This window comes from Canis lupus, chromosome 35 (assembly GCF_048164855.1).
Source record: "Canis lupus baileyi chromosome 35, mCanLup2.hap1, whole genome shotgun sequence".
Lineage (NCBI taxonomy): Eukaryota > Metazoa > Chordata > Mammalia > Carnivora > Canidae > Canis > Canis lupus.
In genome coordinates, this window is record NC_132872.1 from 15,439,845 (window position 1) to 15,455,258 (window position 15,414).

Sequence of the window (15,414 nt, forward strand, 5' to 3'; positions counted from 1 at the left end):
CCATATAAGGGAATATACTAAAACTATTATAACTATGTATTTTCAAATATAAGTATTATGGATATGACAATATTAAATGTAAATATTATTCAATCATTATGTGTAAATATTATTTTGATAATTTCAGCAACATTAAACTTTTTGAGTAACTATCATCAATATATGCCTGGGTGGCTCAGTGGTTGAGTGTCTGCCCTTGGCTCAGGGCATGATCTCAGGGTCCTGGGATCGAGTCCTTTATCAGGCTCCCTGTAGGGAGCCGGTTTCTCCCTCTGCCTAGGTCTCTGTCTCTCGTCTGCCTCTCATGAATAAATAAAATCTTCAAAAAATATATATATACACAGACACACAATTTTATCTTTTTAACCAATAAATGTTTAAGATAATATCGTATAAATGAAAATACTGTAGTTCTAAAGTTAAATATTCTGCCCAAGGTTATTCGATCAAGTAGTAATAGAGAACAAAGAATGAAATAAAGTTAGCTGGGACAGACTAGAAGCCACCACCTTTATGCCCTTACTGGGAGAAAATGGGTTTTTTGCAGTATTCAACTTAGAATCTCCTTTTGGTCTGGTACTTGGAAATGAAGAACTCTTAGCTTTTATTTGAGTGGACATTCATATAAACTTTTTTTTTCCATATAAACTTCTAAATAATTGCAATGACCATTGCTGGAACCAGACATGGCATATTTAAAGAGAATTAAAGCACTATCAGTTTTGAAGTATGTTTCGCCAACTTACCATCATAGTATTTTCATATAAATACATATTTAGAAGTACTTTCTAATTTTGTTTCTATTAGAATGTCAGTCACAAGGTGTTTGCTAAAAAACAAGGTTATAATTAAGTAAATTATAAAATTCCTTAGCAAACTAACAGCCCTCGGTTTGTTAAATAATGAGTCATTTTATTAGTCTCATTCTAGACTAAGAAACTTATGCCAATGTTAAGTAACCCACTACAGTAACCTTTCAAAAACTGATTAGAATCTAAAAATAGTAAGATATACAATTTGTGTGTGTGTGTGTGTGAGTTCAAGCCCAATGCGAGGTTGTGCTTGAACTCACAACCCTGAGATCAAGACCTGAGCCAACTGAGCCACCCAGGTGGCCCCAGATACACAATTATTTTATTTTATTTTATTTTATTTTATTTTATTTTATTTTATTTTATTTTTTTATTTATGATAGTCACAGAGAGAGAGAGAGAGAGAGAGAGAGAGACAGAGAGAGAGGCAGAGACATAGGCAGAGGGAGAAGCAGGCTCCATGCACCAGGAGCCTGATGTGGGATTCGATCCCGGGTCTCCAGGATCGCGCCCTGGGCCAAAGGCAGGCGCCAAACCGCTGCGCCACCCAGGGATCCCACACAATTATTTTAATCAATAATCAGCTTAGTCATTCAGGACCTTACCCCTTATTTCCTTACACGTGCCTCATTTATCTTCCTATTATTGCTCATTTCTCTAATCCTTACTATCTCCATTTGAATATGTTACATGAGGAAAAGTCTGAAATCCAAGCCAGTCAAATACTACTCTGCTCTTGTAAATGTTTGAAGATCTGGAATGATCTAGGAATAATTTCTACTCTACACTATCACTTTTCCCACCATATAAATTATAGCTTTGTATTCTGTCTTTAACAATAGGTCAATCGAATCCAATTAAGGTTAGGTGCCTGAGGTTTTGTGACCAAGGCCATACACATCATCAGTGGCACCAAATAAAAAAAAATCCCAATGTGTCAAGAATGCTATTTATTCCACACTACTTATTCTAAATATATTCCTATTCCTTTATAGGAAATCTTTATTTTGCTAAGGGATAAAAAGCAATCCTATCATTTTTGCCCAAGTGTACTGAATTCAAATTTGAGGGTTATCTTGATGATAAGGACAAAGTTAATACCATATTTACAGTAATACTTCCAAAATTATTTTTTAAAAACTCAGGTTACTCTTTGAATATAAGATTTTCAATGTACAGTTCATTCATTATACATTCATCAAACTTCACACCTCCAAGAAAACCTTTCAGCTAATCTTGGTAAAGATATTAAATTTGGTAGTGCTTGTACTAAAACATAATCACAGATTTCATATCCTAAAGTAATTCCCAACTCTCTATATTATTAATATCCTTAAGTAATTCTCAAGTCCAAATAGACACTATTTCTTAAACATTTAAGTTATGGTCTACTATCTACTTTTGTCCCATTAGCCTTATAATTCCTAGCTCTAGGACTCTGTAACTTAAGAGTTAGTTGACTGCATGTAGACCATAACTCTGCCTTCTAACTTAAGTGGGCATATTTATTTCCCTTGGTTCCATTCATCCTTCACTCATATTTATCCTTTCTTTGTACACCTCTTCTTAGTATCGCAACAGTCTAATGAGTGCCGAAAAGAGCAACTGAAAGAAAAGCCAGGTTATAAATCCATTTACCAACCAGATATACTATATAGATAAACTATGTTAAATACATATATGGGATATACTTCACAATTCCTTTTCTGATTCTTCTACTAACTCACAAAAAAAAAATGCAGAATACATTTAAGGGTATTAAGAGATGATGAACACTACTCTAAATTGCAAAGGAAGAGCTAAAATTTCTTGCATTCAAGTCAAATAATTTTAATGAAAATTGAGAATTTAGTACCAATGCTGCCTCCTCCACATCTCTGTCCACATAATCTACACAGACTCTATATTACACGAAAGCAAAAAAAAGTAAGCAAATGTCTAATATAAAAATTTGGCGTTTTTAAACATTCAGTTAATTTACTGAGTGACTGACGTGAAGCAACATTACCATCACCCAAGAAGATAGCCTACTAAATCTTAACTATATGCTTACGATCAGCAGAAAACAAGACAAAAATGTTAAAATAGTCAAAGATTTGTATGTGTGTATTTCAAAAGAACAGCTTCCTATTATCATGACAGCTGCATTAATCCACAGATATTGGAAACTCTTTTACAAACACAAAAAATTAGTATTCCCCAATATAACAGAGGCTTACTGACCATCACCAGAGATATCATGCATATGCCTTTGGGGAACATATTCAAAAATCTGTTAACACATCACACCAAAAGAAACAATACACAGAAATTCCATTACTTTAAAAAAATGTACATATAACTACTAAACTGAATTTAAGTTTGTCTTTATTACTGATACATATGAATAAAAAATATATGACAGCTATTCAAACATGTGTTCACCTAGTTCACGTGACAAGATTTGAAAAAGATACTATTCTATATAGTAAAATACAGAAATTTGCTAAAACCACTTAAAATGAGCGAGTACAGAAATCTACAGGCCCTTTTCACACTTACATTCAAATACTAAGTACTAACAATTAATTGAAAGTTTCATTTTTTTCCATTCCCTTCACCAAAACTTCAGTGAAGTCATTGCATGATTCACACGTTATGTAAATTATCTACAAACTTACCTTCTCAATTTCTATTTGCTCCCTATAATACCTATCACTGTATTACCAATTTTCTCACTTTTTCAATAGCCCCTTTTTAATGCTTAACTTTTTGATACATCTAGTCCTTTATAGAGAATCCATAAAAATATTTTTTCCCAGTGTAGAGATCATTTATCCTATCCCTTTTTTAAGGATAAGTGATAATCACAAAATAAATGTTGTACTAGTAATAATACACAGACTGGCATGGGTAGCCCCACTTAGTCCAAATGTCAGGAGTTCACTTGCTATACAAGGCACCCAAAAAGTCCTGTGGCCAGTGTGGAGTAGGACAGTTCCAGAATGAAATCAAATAGACACTCCGTTGTTCCCTCTCAGCACAGTCAACATATTGTGGCCGACTGGGATATGTGAGAGCTCAGCTGAGTGAACTAATAAGTACCCTCGATTTAACTAGAGGTCAAGAATGTAAAGGAGGCATGACATGGGTCCCTGGATGACAGGTGAACATCTGACACACAGACCAAATGGGGGTATCAGTGCTAATCCAGGTTATAGATTAGTAAACGTTTATGCCTAGTAAATGTCATTCCTGCAAAGAACTGGTAGAATGAAGAGAACATCAATAATGAAGGCACAAATAATGACAAAACCCCCAAAACGACAATGCAAGTATCTTACTCTTAATACACAAACTTGATCAGTTCCATCGTGAAGTAAAACCACAGCCATATAATCAGACGTAATGAGTGAGCCATAAAAACTAAAACAAATTAGGAGACCAAATAAAGATTTACATTCACTCTTATTAATGATACACCTCACACTAAATCCATAGTGCTGAAGCTGTAGGTAACATGAGGGTAGGGTTACTGTCATTAAAAAAAAAAAATTGAAAAACCAATCATTCTGAACAGGAGACTAGCTCTAAAAACAGCATTTGGGATGAAAACTGTTAAGGTTCCCAACAATGTACTTCTTCCATTTGAATCTACTTGTTTTTGAAAGGTAGCATTTTAGTTACCAAGGATCAAAATAAAAACCAAATTATCAAAATACACTGAACATGGAATCAAACCTTTGAATCATTGAATCAAAAGTATAAAAACAAAATTAAAAAAACAACATATGAAGCACATTTAATCACATGGTTTGAGCTGGACCTTGAATATGGAAAAGGGTGGAAAGGAAAGTTCAGGTAAAAGCAGCTGGATGTGATTATTCAGACATTAAAGCACATGGCATGGTAAAAAAAAAAAAAAAAAGAGTTACTACACCTAGACATTAAGTAGGTTCTGGATTAGATCTAGGCTTTGAGCATCTAATGACTGCTATTATCAAAGGAAAAACAGGTATTATGTGCCTCTGACAGAAGATACCATCACTTAAGAAGTAATTTTGCCCCTCAAAATTAAGCCTTCACCTTATGAAGGTTTTAGACCTGACAATTTACAGAAAATACAGAGGTACAACTAGCACAATCCAAACTGGGAAACTGCAGGACACACATGAAGCCATTTTCTCAAGAAATAAAATACAAGGCAAAAATTAGGAGTAGGGAAATGCCTCACAGAGAACATATAGTTTAAAAGAGATCACAATATATGGGTCACATTTAGATACTAATTAAAACTGCAAAAATGTGATTAGAACTTTGAATATTTACTAGACATGTAATATTAAGGAATTGATTTTTCATGTAATGATAAATCTGTGGTTACTTTTCCTAAATGTTCCTTCTCTTTTAGAGCTGCATGCTGATATATTTACAGATGAACTAATGGCAGGAAGGATTATGTGGGTAAGAATTTAATGGAACAAGACTGATCATGAGTTGATAATAACTGAAGCAGGTACACAAATGTTCATGTCATTATTCTATACTACTTTTGTATTAATTACCCATAATAAATTTTTTTTAAAGGGGGGCCAGTTTTCTAGATCTAGTTACCTCGGGCTTTTAGCTCAAACTATCCCTTCAAAAAAATAGGTGTTTCCTGAGATAATTCTCAAAACTGAGACTGTGATATTAGATATGTCTCTACAGAAATATTATATATGAAATAAGGAAATATTATATATGAAATAAGGAAATGAGGCCTCGAATTATTCTTTCAAGTTTTGAAGATTAGATTTTCAAGTTATCCTACTAAATTCACTTTCACTCTGCTTCACCCATAACACCCAGCCAGAATAGCAGCAGAAAATATAAATGAACTAGGACAACCCAAAATGGAATCGTTTTATCCTCATAAATTGAAATGAACTTGATAAAATAACTATCATCAGGGTTCAAGAAGATAACCCCTAAGGATATATACAGCAAAAGCTTTTGTAAGCAAATCTATCACTACTCAACCCAAAGTAGGTAGGTAACAAACAAAACAAAAAGAAAAAAACCTTGCAGCTTACTGAATAGAAGAAAACAAATATTAAACAGAAAGCATTTTTTAGAATATAGAAAAGTTGTCATGCTGTGTATACTATTCCAGAGATTACTTCATGCCTGAATATTCATTGATATAACAAAAGGAAAACCAAGTTTAATCCAGTCAAAATGTATGCTATTTTAAAACAAAAACAAACAAAAGAACCCACTGCTTGCTTTAAAATAATTTAAAGTTTAGGAAAACTAGTATAATTTTAAGCAGCAGAGATAGAAAACAGGGAGATGGTTACAATTAGAAGCAATGGCATTTATAATGAAAGCCATTACAAATACAATGTTTATAAGTGAAAAACACTAAATGTCAACTTACAAAATATCTTGTGAAATGTGTTCATCCAAATGGAAAGCCAATATATATACATAATTTAACTTACATCACACACTCACAGCAAAAATATTCGAAATTTGGTTTAACTGCTAAGACTAGAGAAACAGGTAATTCATGACTATGGAGAGCAAATTCTGTAATGGCTAACCTACCAACTTAGATGCTATCCTCAAACTTTATTTGACTGTATCCTTAGCCTGATATAGTCTTGTTTAGGTAGAGAAATAAAATAGATTTCAAATTCCCACAGAAACTTCATTACTTAAAATATAAGAAACTAGATTATACATACAACACACACACACACACACACACACACTCCAGCAAATAACATAACGAGGACAAAGAAGGTAATACAGAGATACAGGCTTGGTATAGAAATATGCCTCTAAAGAATTTTTTTAAAAACTTTTATTTAAAGATTTGTTGCATGGCTATTAGGGCTACCACCTGATAAATAATTTGGTGGAAAAAAAAAAAAGTAAAAACCACTGGTACAAATTGAAATTAAATGCAAACTCAATACACCAAAAATTTGAGAAAGGAGTTTCTTATGAATGATACATTTCCAATTAACAAGTGAATAGAAAAAACAATTAAATCTATAAATCGTTCCATTAGAATTAAAAATATGGGTACCATTTCTTCCTTCTTATATTTTACACTGATTATTTCCATACATTCACAACTTCTTGTTCATATACCTTTAGTATTTACCAAAAACAAAATCAAACTCAAATAAAATGTTTTCACATATAAATTGTTATATTTATCTCAATTCTTGCACTCATATTGTACTTCCTACAAGCCCTTCTGCTACACATTTAGCTAGGGTTGTCTTTAGAAAACATTCCTATATATGGCTATCAGAAGCAATACTTACTACTGAAAAACCTTAATGGTTTCTTTAATCTTAGACTTATCAAATAGAAACCTTTTAGGCACATGGTAAAATACTAAATATTTCAACTATAATGTAGTCCTCAAATGTCACTTTTAAAGTTAACCCCTAGCCTATTAAAGTTTTAATGTATTTTAATAAAAATGGCAAAAAAAATTGCATTCATCATCCCTGCATTACTGAATATTTTAACCAGTGTGAAAGAAAACCCTAAAGCGAAAACAAAAATGAGAAGCCAGTTCAAAGAATAAAGAAACAAAAATAAAAATGGCCAAAATAAAGTAAAACATTCTTCCATCTTTTCCAGAAAAAGAAAAGGATTTTCATATCGAACTATCAATTAGCTGTAAATACCACTGATACTAAAAAATTAATTTAACAAAAATGTTTAATGACATGTTCACAAATAAGTCTCTATGTACAGTAAACAAAGTTCTAATAAACAGCAGTGCAATGCTTCAGAAAGTCTTAACTAGTATCAGTTTTTATGATTTTTTTAATCTTTTCGTTTGCCAAATGATTTAGTTTAAGGATACAGAATGTATCAAACACTCACTTGCAGTTTTCCATGTCACCCTCTCCCGTAAAAAAACAAAACAAACAAAAATGTCCACCCTAAACACATAATGGCCACAATATTAAAGGAAGATCTTAATCGCTAAGTATTTATATTTTTAAAATGCAGTTCTTAAAATACATTGCTAATTTCTTTCAGATTGCACTCAAGTTGAGATTTATACAGTGATTATTCTGCTTAGATTCATATGGCATTTTAAACCATTGTTCTACAGATGAAATTGTGAACAAAAAAGCCACAATTCACATCTTCCATGGCAAGAATTTTAGATCCATTTTTCTTGTGGCCATCTCAGTGCTAGTATTTAAATTAAAACATAAAGTCCACTTCAATCACAGGGTATTACCAATAAAGTTTTCCTAGTATTTGTACATCAGTGGTTAATTATATTAAAACCAGATATTTTTAATATATGAGTGAGCTTACCTGTATCCTTAGCTGATATTATAGTTTTAGATTAAGTGTGTGACTGTTTGGGAAGAGAAATAAAATAGGTTTCTAACTTCCACAAAATACTGCTAGTTCAAAGAAAGGAAATTATGTTATAATCATTTAGAATAAGGCCTTGACTACTTGCAAAATTCTATGAACATGTTAGAACTTTGCCTTATAAAACATTCCTTTAGATTTGAGGAGAATCATCAGGAGTGGGGTGGTTGGGGGATTTAAAAAAAAAAAGTACCTACTTTGCCTTTTTATTAACAAAATAATTTATTTATGATTTTCCTACTAACTTCCACTTCAATTCCCTGGCAAAACACCTAAGGCAATTCTACACAGTCCTTTTTCAAATGAATCATCAACAGAAAAAACATATTCTTTGGGCTTCAAAGTAGTTGTCATTATTACAATTTTACAGGACTCCACCGTAGAAGCAATTTAATTACCTCACAAAGAAGATGATCCACATTTGAAGATTTAGATAACATTTCTTTTTCAAAAGATACATGATTTTTGGAAAGAATATACTTAATGAATTATGCAATAAACAAAAACAAAACAAAAAACCTTATGATGTTTCCAGTTTTAATTGGAAAAACAAAAATCTTGAAACAAATACATACATTTAGGAAGAAAAGGGGGATGGTTTGCCATATCCATCAGTAAGTGTTAATGACTGGTTCTATAATTCAAATTTTTCTCATTAAACCCCAAATTTACAAGTTTATCCTAATTTTCTGCATATTTACCTGTCTGAACGTCTCAGATGACTAAAACAAGATGGGCGAGAAAATTCTTTGTATAAATTCTTGGCTGACATGTCTCATTTCTGAAAACTGGTACTCCAATGCTAGTTTACCCACATTGTACCATATATTGAAATGCCCTCTCTGAACTATATTTAACTGCGTACCATCTTTTCATTATTATTCTTATATTTAGGACATAAAGCATTCAAACAAAACTATGCCACTTAATATATCAAAATCTATGTTCATACAACATTTAAGAATTGTCCTCCAGAGATGAAAAAAAAAATGTTAATTATGTTTAAAAGGCATGTTTTTATTATAACTCTTGTACGTATTCTGGACAAAAATACTGACCAGCTAATTATGCTCTTCCACACATCATGTTCACTGAGTTTACTACCACAGTTTTAGTGCAACAAAATATCTTTGAAAAGCCACTCTACAGTAATTATGGCAAGGCTCATTAAAATGCAGAGGTAAAGATTCCATTTGTATAGAAACTTAGAAAATAATGTTTGAAAAGGAAAGGTGTTTCATCAGGCTGAATATTTTTTCGTATACTAAAAATATATATAAACATTTCTTGAATTAGTTTTATAGTCAATTTTGATGTAGCATCATTTAGTGGTGATAAATTTTGAGAGGTATATGTTTAACAAACATTATACTTGAGATTATAGTCTTAGGTAAACATTTAATACACAATGCCAAGGTAGTTTCCTTTTTTTTTTCTTTTTAATTTTTGTACCAAAAAAGTCATACATTTAATGTTGACATTTCTTCTTACCTGTGTGCCTCAGACCAATAAAGTACTCTGCATTAAAATTTAAATCTTGAGACAGTAGTACAGCATTGAAAAAAAAATTGTAAAGCAGCTCAGATACATTGAACCCAGATTTTACATTTTCATTTGTCAAATTAGAATATAAAAAGTAAGCTTGAAAATCAAGTTGAAAAAGCTTATTCTTCCTCAAGAAAAAGTATGAACAATCTGAAAATGATCAACTAGTATGAATGAAACATTGTACATAGGTAAGTCACATTTAGTGGTTGCTAAACATACCACTCCCTCCTGGAAATTACCGAACCATCTACGTGTGAAACTAAGTCATCTTCATTGTCGTCATAATGTTCATCGCTGACGAATTTCATTCCCATTTTTAGATCTTCATAATAATCCATTGGTCTTTCAAACCTACTGAGATTTTCTACATTGTTCCACTGCGTTTTTTCAGGCTCTTCTAAATAGTCTTTCCGTATTAGATTGTTCACTGGATTTTTGTTTTCTTTTTTCACACTGTCTGGGTAAGAATCAAGCTCATCTTGTTGAAGAACATCTATTTGTGATTCTTTTTGCATATCTGACGGTGGAATGTAGTTCTTGGCAAAGTAGTCTCCACGAAACGTCCGTCTTCTCCTATAGCAGAATATTCCAGCCAAAACACTTACAAGTACTATGAAGAGAGCCCCACCCACTACACTAGCAATGATTGTGCCAATTGTGTCATCCTTAATTGTTGCCAAAGTTGACAATGGGAAGGGCAATTTTTTTGGTTCTGTTGCTAGATCCTCGATGTCAGCAGTTGAGGGATGCCACTGAATTGTAGGTTGAAGGGTGGTAGTAGTAGGAGGATCTAATGGAAACAGTAAAGATAGACAAGACACAGAAAGGCAAAGAATGTCAATGCAGGCTGATCTGGCAGCAAGTTGAAAAGACAGCACAGTTAATGAATATATATTCATAGTAACAATAGTTTTTCATTCTTAGGATCAGAATATAGTGGTACTTCTATATTTCTTAAAAATAACAAAACTGACATTTAGTCAGTTACCAATGAAGTAAAAGAAATGAAATTACCTATGGTGTAAATCCTAAATTATTCTATTCCAAGTTTAAGCATGGTATTGTACTCCAAGGAATACTTTTCTTTCTTTCTTTTTTTTTTGAAGAGCATTACTTAAGTGTCCTGTATACAGCTGGCTTAAGAATTCTCATACAAAAACATTAAGCAATCCAAATGTACACTTTCTTAGCCAGAAGAACAAAGAAATAAAATGAAAGAATTTAAAAAATTAAAATGTTTTCTTAATATCGATCTTTACCTAATATCGTTTTACTTTTATAAGATTGGAACTTATCTTTAAAAGAATGAAAAACTATAGATTCTTGTTAAGTGGCCATAGTATAGCTGTTGGTTTAATAATTCTCTCAAAAATATTTTCCTTAAGTAAAGAGAACTCTTCAATTTTTAGGAAGGACATATATAGTACATACCATTATTTAGTAATTTAAAAATAAAAAGCATGTTTAAACTGTGTTAGCCAAATGGGCTATATTATCAAATGAGACTAACAGACAAGGACAAAGTAAAAACATGTTATCAAGTGTTATAAAATGCCATCACCATGTCTATATCCCATGGGTAAGATATCCAAACATTTAAGTAATTGAAGAATTTCAACCGTGTCTGCAAAATTTAGTGTCACATTGCTTTAGTATGGAGTCTCAAAGAGTAGCTAATATTTTAGAGAGAACATTCTAATAATACTTAAATATTAGATGCAAATGATCCTGTGTATTGCCATTAGATTACAGAGTAAATAGCCATTAATATTAAAAAGCAACTAAACATAAATAGTAAAAATTAAAGATCGGTTAATTCTCAATTAAGTGGTACTTGTAGGTCATGTTACACAAAACTCTAGAGTTTGAAGAAAGGATGAGTTAAAAAACCTTGAATTTCTTCTTTGATAAAAATAAATGACTCAAATGGTAATCTCCTATAATTAATTTTTAAATGAGTGGTACTGAGAGATTTTAAAAAATGATTGTTAGAAAAATACTAAATCTACATGGGGTAAGTTATTCTAAAATTACAAGCTAAAGAAAAATACTTACTGAAACAGGTTTCATCACGGAATGCCATATGTACAGAATGTGGTAAAAATTTAGCAAGTACAATATAAAATTAACAAGTACAGCATAACTAATTTCCTATGAGTTTAAACCAATATAACAGGCAATCCTGCCAAGTACTTTGAAGTGAATATTAGTTATCATATTATATGTAAGTGTATCAAGGAAGAGTTTTAATTTGTAAGAACATATTATTCACTGGTTGAATAAATTCAATCTTAAAAAAAAATTGTGGAACTGTAGGATCATTTCTAGTATAAAAGTAGTAAAGCCTATCATATAATGCAACTCCAGAGAACCAGGATATTAAAGAAATAAATGGAAATTTAATCATCTGTAAGACAATTCATGTATTTTCTGAGGTGGTAGGAAAATGGATAAGTCAAGTTTTCAAATACTAAATGTCATCTTTACAATGATTTCCAAAGAAAAAAAAATTACAATAAATTGGTATCAACATGTTTAAACAGAAGCACAAATCACCTAATTATTTGTAATTCACACATTTTTGTGCATGTTAAGATTTTTAAACTTTTGATAGTTCTTAATGAAATGATGTTTTTCTCAGAATAGTGCATGTACCTGAACTCTCACCAAGATATGTAATTCATTTTTTTACTAAGTATCTCTTAAAAAAAAAAAAAAAGATTCACTGGTATTTCTTATTTCTACTTGCAATGTTCTTTATGTAAACACAGATTCATGGCCACTAATTAACTCAGATATAACAAAATACAGCTTTCAAAGACCCTAACTGAAAAAAAAGAGAAACCAAAAAACAAACCCTACTTTAAAATTTTGTCAGTGAAAAAAAAGAAATAAATAAAAAATAATAATAAATAAAATAAAATAAAATAAAATAAAATAAAATAAAATAAAATAAAATTTTTGTTAGTGGTTCTAGAAATTTTTTAACCTGCCAACCCCTCCTCAACCAAATAAAGATATCATTGCCTCATTGATTCCACTGAAGAGGGATTACTGTTAATATTTAATTATTTTGTATTTTAAGCAATGGACATATGACAACGCACAAGACATTTGTTCATGTTTTCTCATTCCTGCCCTGCTCCAAGATAATTACACTGAAAATTAGAATTTGTGTAAGAAATCAAACAGATTATTTTGTAATCACTAATAGCTACTTATTTATCATAATTTAAAATCCTTCCTCATAGCATTCCTTATTTCTTCAGACAGTATTTTCTGATATTATTTGCAGAATGTGTGATAAACAAATATTTTATTAATGTAATGCACTAGTCGAGACTATGAGTTCTCGACAATCAAATGAAGAAGTTTTATTTTTTCCCCCCAAATTAATGAGTTCTGCCAAACAGGAAAACAAATAGTTCAGTAAGGCTTTTGTAGCTATAAAAGATTTTAGCCTAATAACTACTATATTAAAAAAATAAATCGATTTTCTTCTCTTAGACTTATAGGAGTTGTTTAAATAAACAAAATCTATGAATTTTAAAGAATACTGATTATATTTGGATTCTTATGCCAGATAGTGTACCTAATTCCTAAAATCAATAGGATTCAAAATTCAAGATTTGCATAGGATACTGTTTGAGTTTTAGGCATGGGGGAAGTTATGTGACTCAAAAATTTATTTCTCTATTCTCTAAGAAAATATATTCTACAAATATCAGGGAAAAACATACCAAAACAACCAGAAAAACACAATTTGCAGCAGTCATTTAGTATTGGACAAAGATTCACTGTAACTCCACAAGTAGTAATTGAGGTTGAATGTTGCAATCTTGGATCAATCACCTATTGCCCCAAATCTTACACTTACCAATGTGAAAAAAGGGTAGAATAAAATTACAATTTCCCCTCAGAGCTGCTAACTCTACTTGTTCTGAGATCTTTTAGTCTCCAGGCATGAGATACATTCATTTTAGAAATAATTTAAAAATCATTTCCTAAATTTTTGAATATCAATTTTAATACTGAATTAAAATTTTTTCTAGAGGAAAAAGGGTACATATAACTTTTAATAAAAAAGGCCAACAGCTTAATTGTTTACTCTGTGTGAATTATGGCCTTTTTTCTGATAAAAGCCTATTAGGATTTACTAGTCATTATGGACAGGCAGTATTATATCTAGGATATTTAATATTCTCCGAGAAGCTCTCAGAGGAGTTAACTACGCTCAACATAGTGTACTATATTAAAGACTGGATAGAAAGGTAAAGTCTAATACTTAAAATCATCTCATAAAATGATTTCTAAAGTACTTAGCAGCAACTAATTGATTTTTCTTATTTACTTAAAATTTTATTTCCCCTCTTTTAGGACTTAGTAGAGGTTGACCAAAAATGTGTGAAGTTTATCATCAGTGTTATGTTATTTACCTTGTCAAACAAAATAAAGCTATATAAAAGCACATTCTGGATTTTTCTTTCTTGTTTTCTTTTCAAACAAATTTTTTTCATTCATGCAAGGAAAGTTTACTGAACACCTATCACATGCCAAACATTACTGCAGATGGTGGAAATACAGTAGTGAGTAAAACAGATGAAAGGACTTATTTCTAGTAGAAGTAAAAACAGAAAAGCATATAAATAAAATATGTAGATATTATGTGGCAGTAAATACCATAGAGAAAAATAAGGCAGAGGAGGAGTAAAGGGGTAAAGGAGGTTTCAATTTTATTTATAGTCATGAAGGTGATACTTGAGCAAACACCTAAAGGAAGTGGGGGAAAGAACTATAAGGATACCTGAAGAGCTTTCCAGCTGGAGAAGCAAGTCAAAGACTCTTAAGGTACCAAAGTTCCTGTTGTGTTCAAAGAACAGCAAGGAGGCCAGGAACAAGGCCAAGTGCGTAAGGGATATAAGAGATGAGGTCAGAGAGAAAATCTAGGATCAGAGCATGTACAGATCCTTTTAAGTCATTGTAAGATCTGGTTTTCACTGTGGGTCAAATGAGAAATTTGTGAAAGGTTTGCAGGAAAGAAGTGACATGATATGACATGCCTTTTATAATAATCATTCTGGCTGCTGTTTTAAGGATAAATTAAAGTACAGAAATTAAATGGCTATATTAATAATGAAGTAAGGGTTGCTGATGGCTTGGGTCAGAATACTCACAACAGAGGTGGAAAACTAGAAAGGTTCTACATATATCATAATGGAGGAGCTGCCATGGATTTGATGATGGACTGGATGGGGTATGAGAGAACAACTGAAATCAAGACTAAGCATCAAGGATGAAACCCTGAGCAAAACTAAGGATGGAGTTGCCAATGGCAGAAAGGAGGGAAACTGATGGAGGAAGAGGTTTGGTGGCAAGTAGCAGAAGAAAGATCAGGACCTCAGTTTTGAATGTTAAGCTATAAATGCCTATTTATACTTCTACAAAGAGTTAGTGATTTTAATAGGCAGTTGGACACATACATCGAAAATACTGGGAAATGGATCCAAAATGCCAAAAGATATAATAAATTTAGGGTATCATCAACAGAATCAGTATGTATAAAAATGTCCAAATTGAGCCTCAATATTTAAATGACTACATAATAACAAACTGAGCCTGAGATTTACAAGTAATATCCCACACCAAATTTTGTTTCATAGAAACACAG

The 15,414-nt window shown here is 31.6% G+C and overlaps 1 protein-coding gene across 21 annotated transcripts in view; it reads right to left on the reverse strand.

The window, feature by feature from the left end:
• NECTIN3 (nectin cell adhesion molecule 3) overlaps positions 1–15,414 on the reverse strand; it is a 301,843-nt gene that overhangs the window by 230,385 nt on the left and 56,044 nt on the right. The window contains exon 6 of one of the 21 annotated variants that reach the window (XR_012024485.1): positions 9,690–10,536. The exons of 18 other annotated variants lie outside the window; for them this stretch is intronic. Coding sequence is in view for 2 of the 3 variants with exons in the window: in XM_072812401.1 (XP_072668502.1) it covers positions 9,956–10,536 (581 nt within the window). In the remaining variant the exon portion in view is untranslated. Of the gene's footprint in view, positions 1–6,625; positions 10,537–15,414 lie in introns of those variants that run through there. 2 more of the 21 variants (XM_072812402.1, XM_072812401.1) reach the window with 2 other exon arrangements.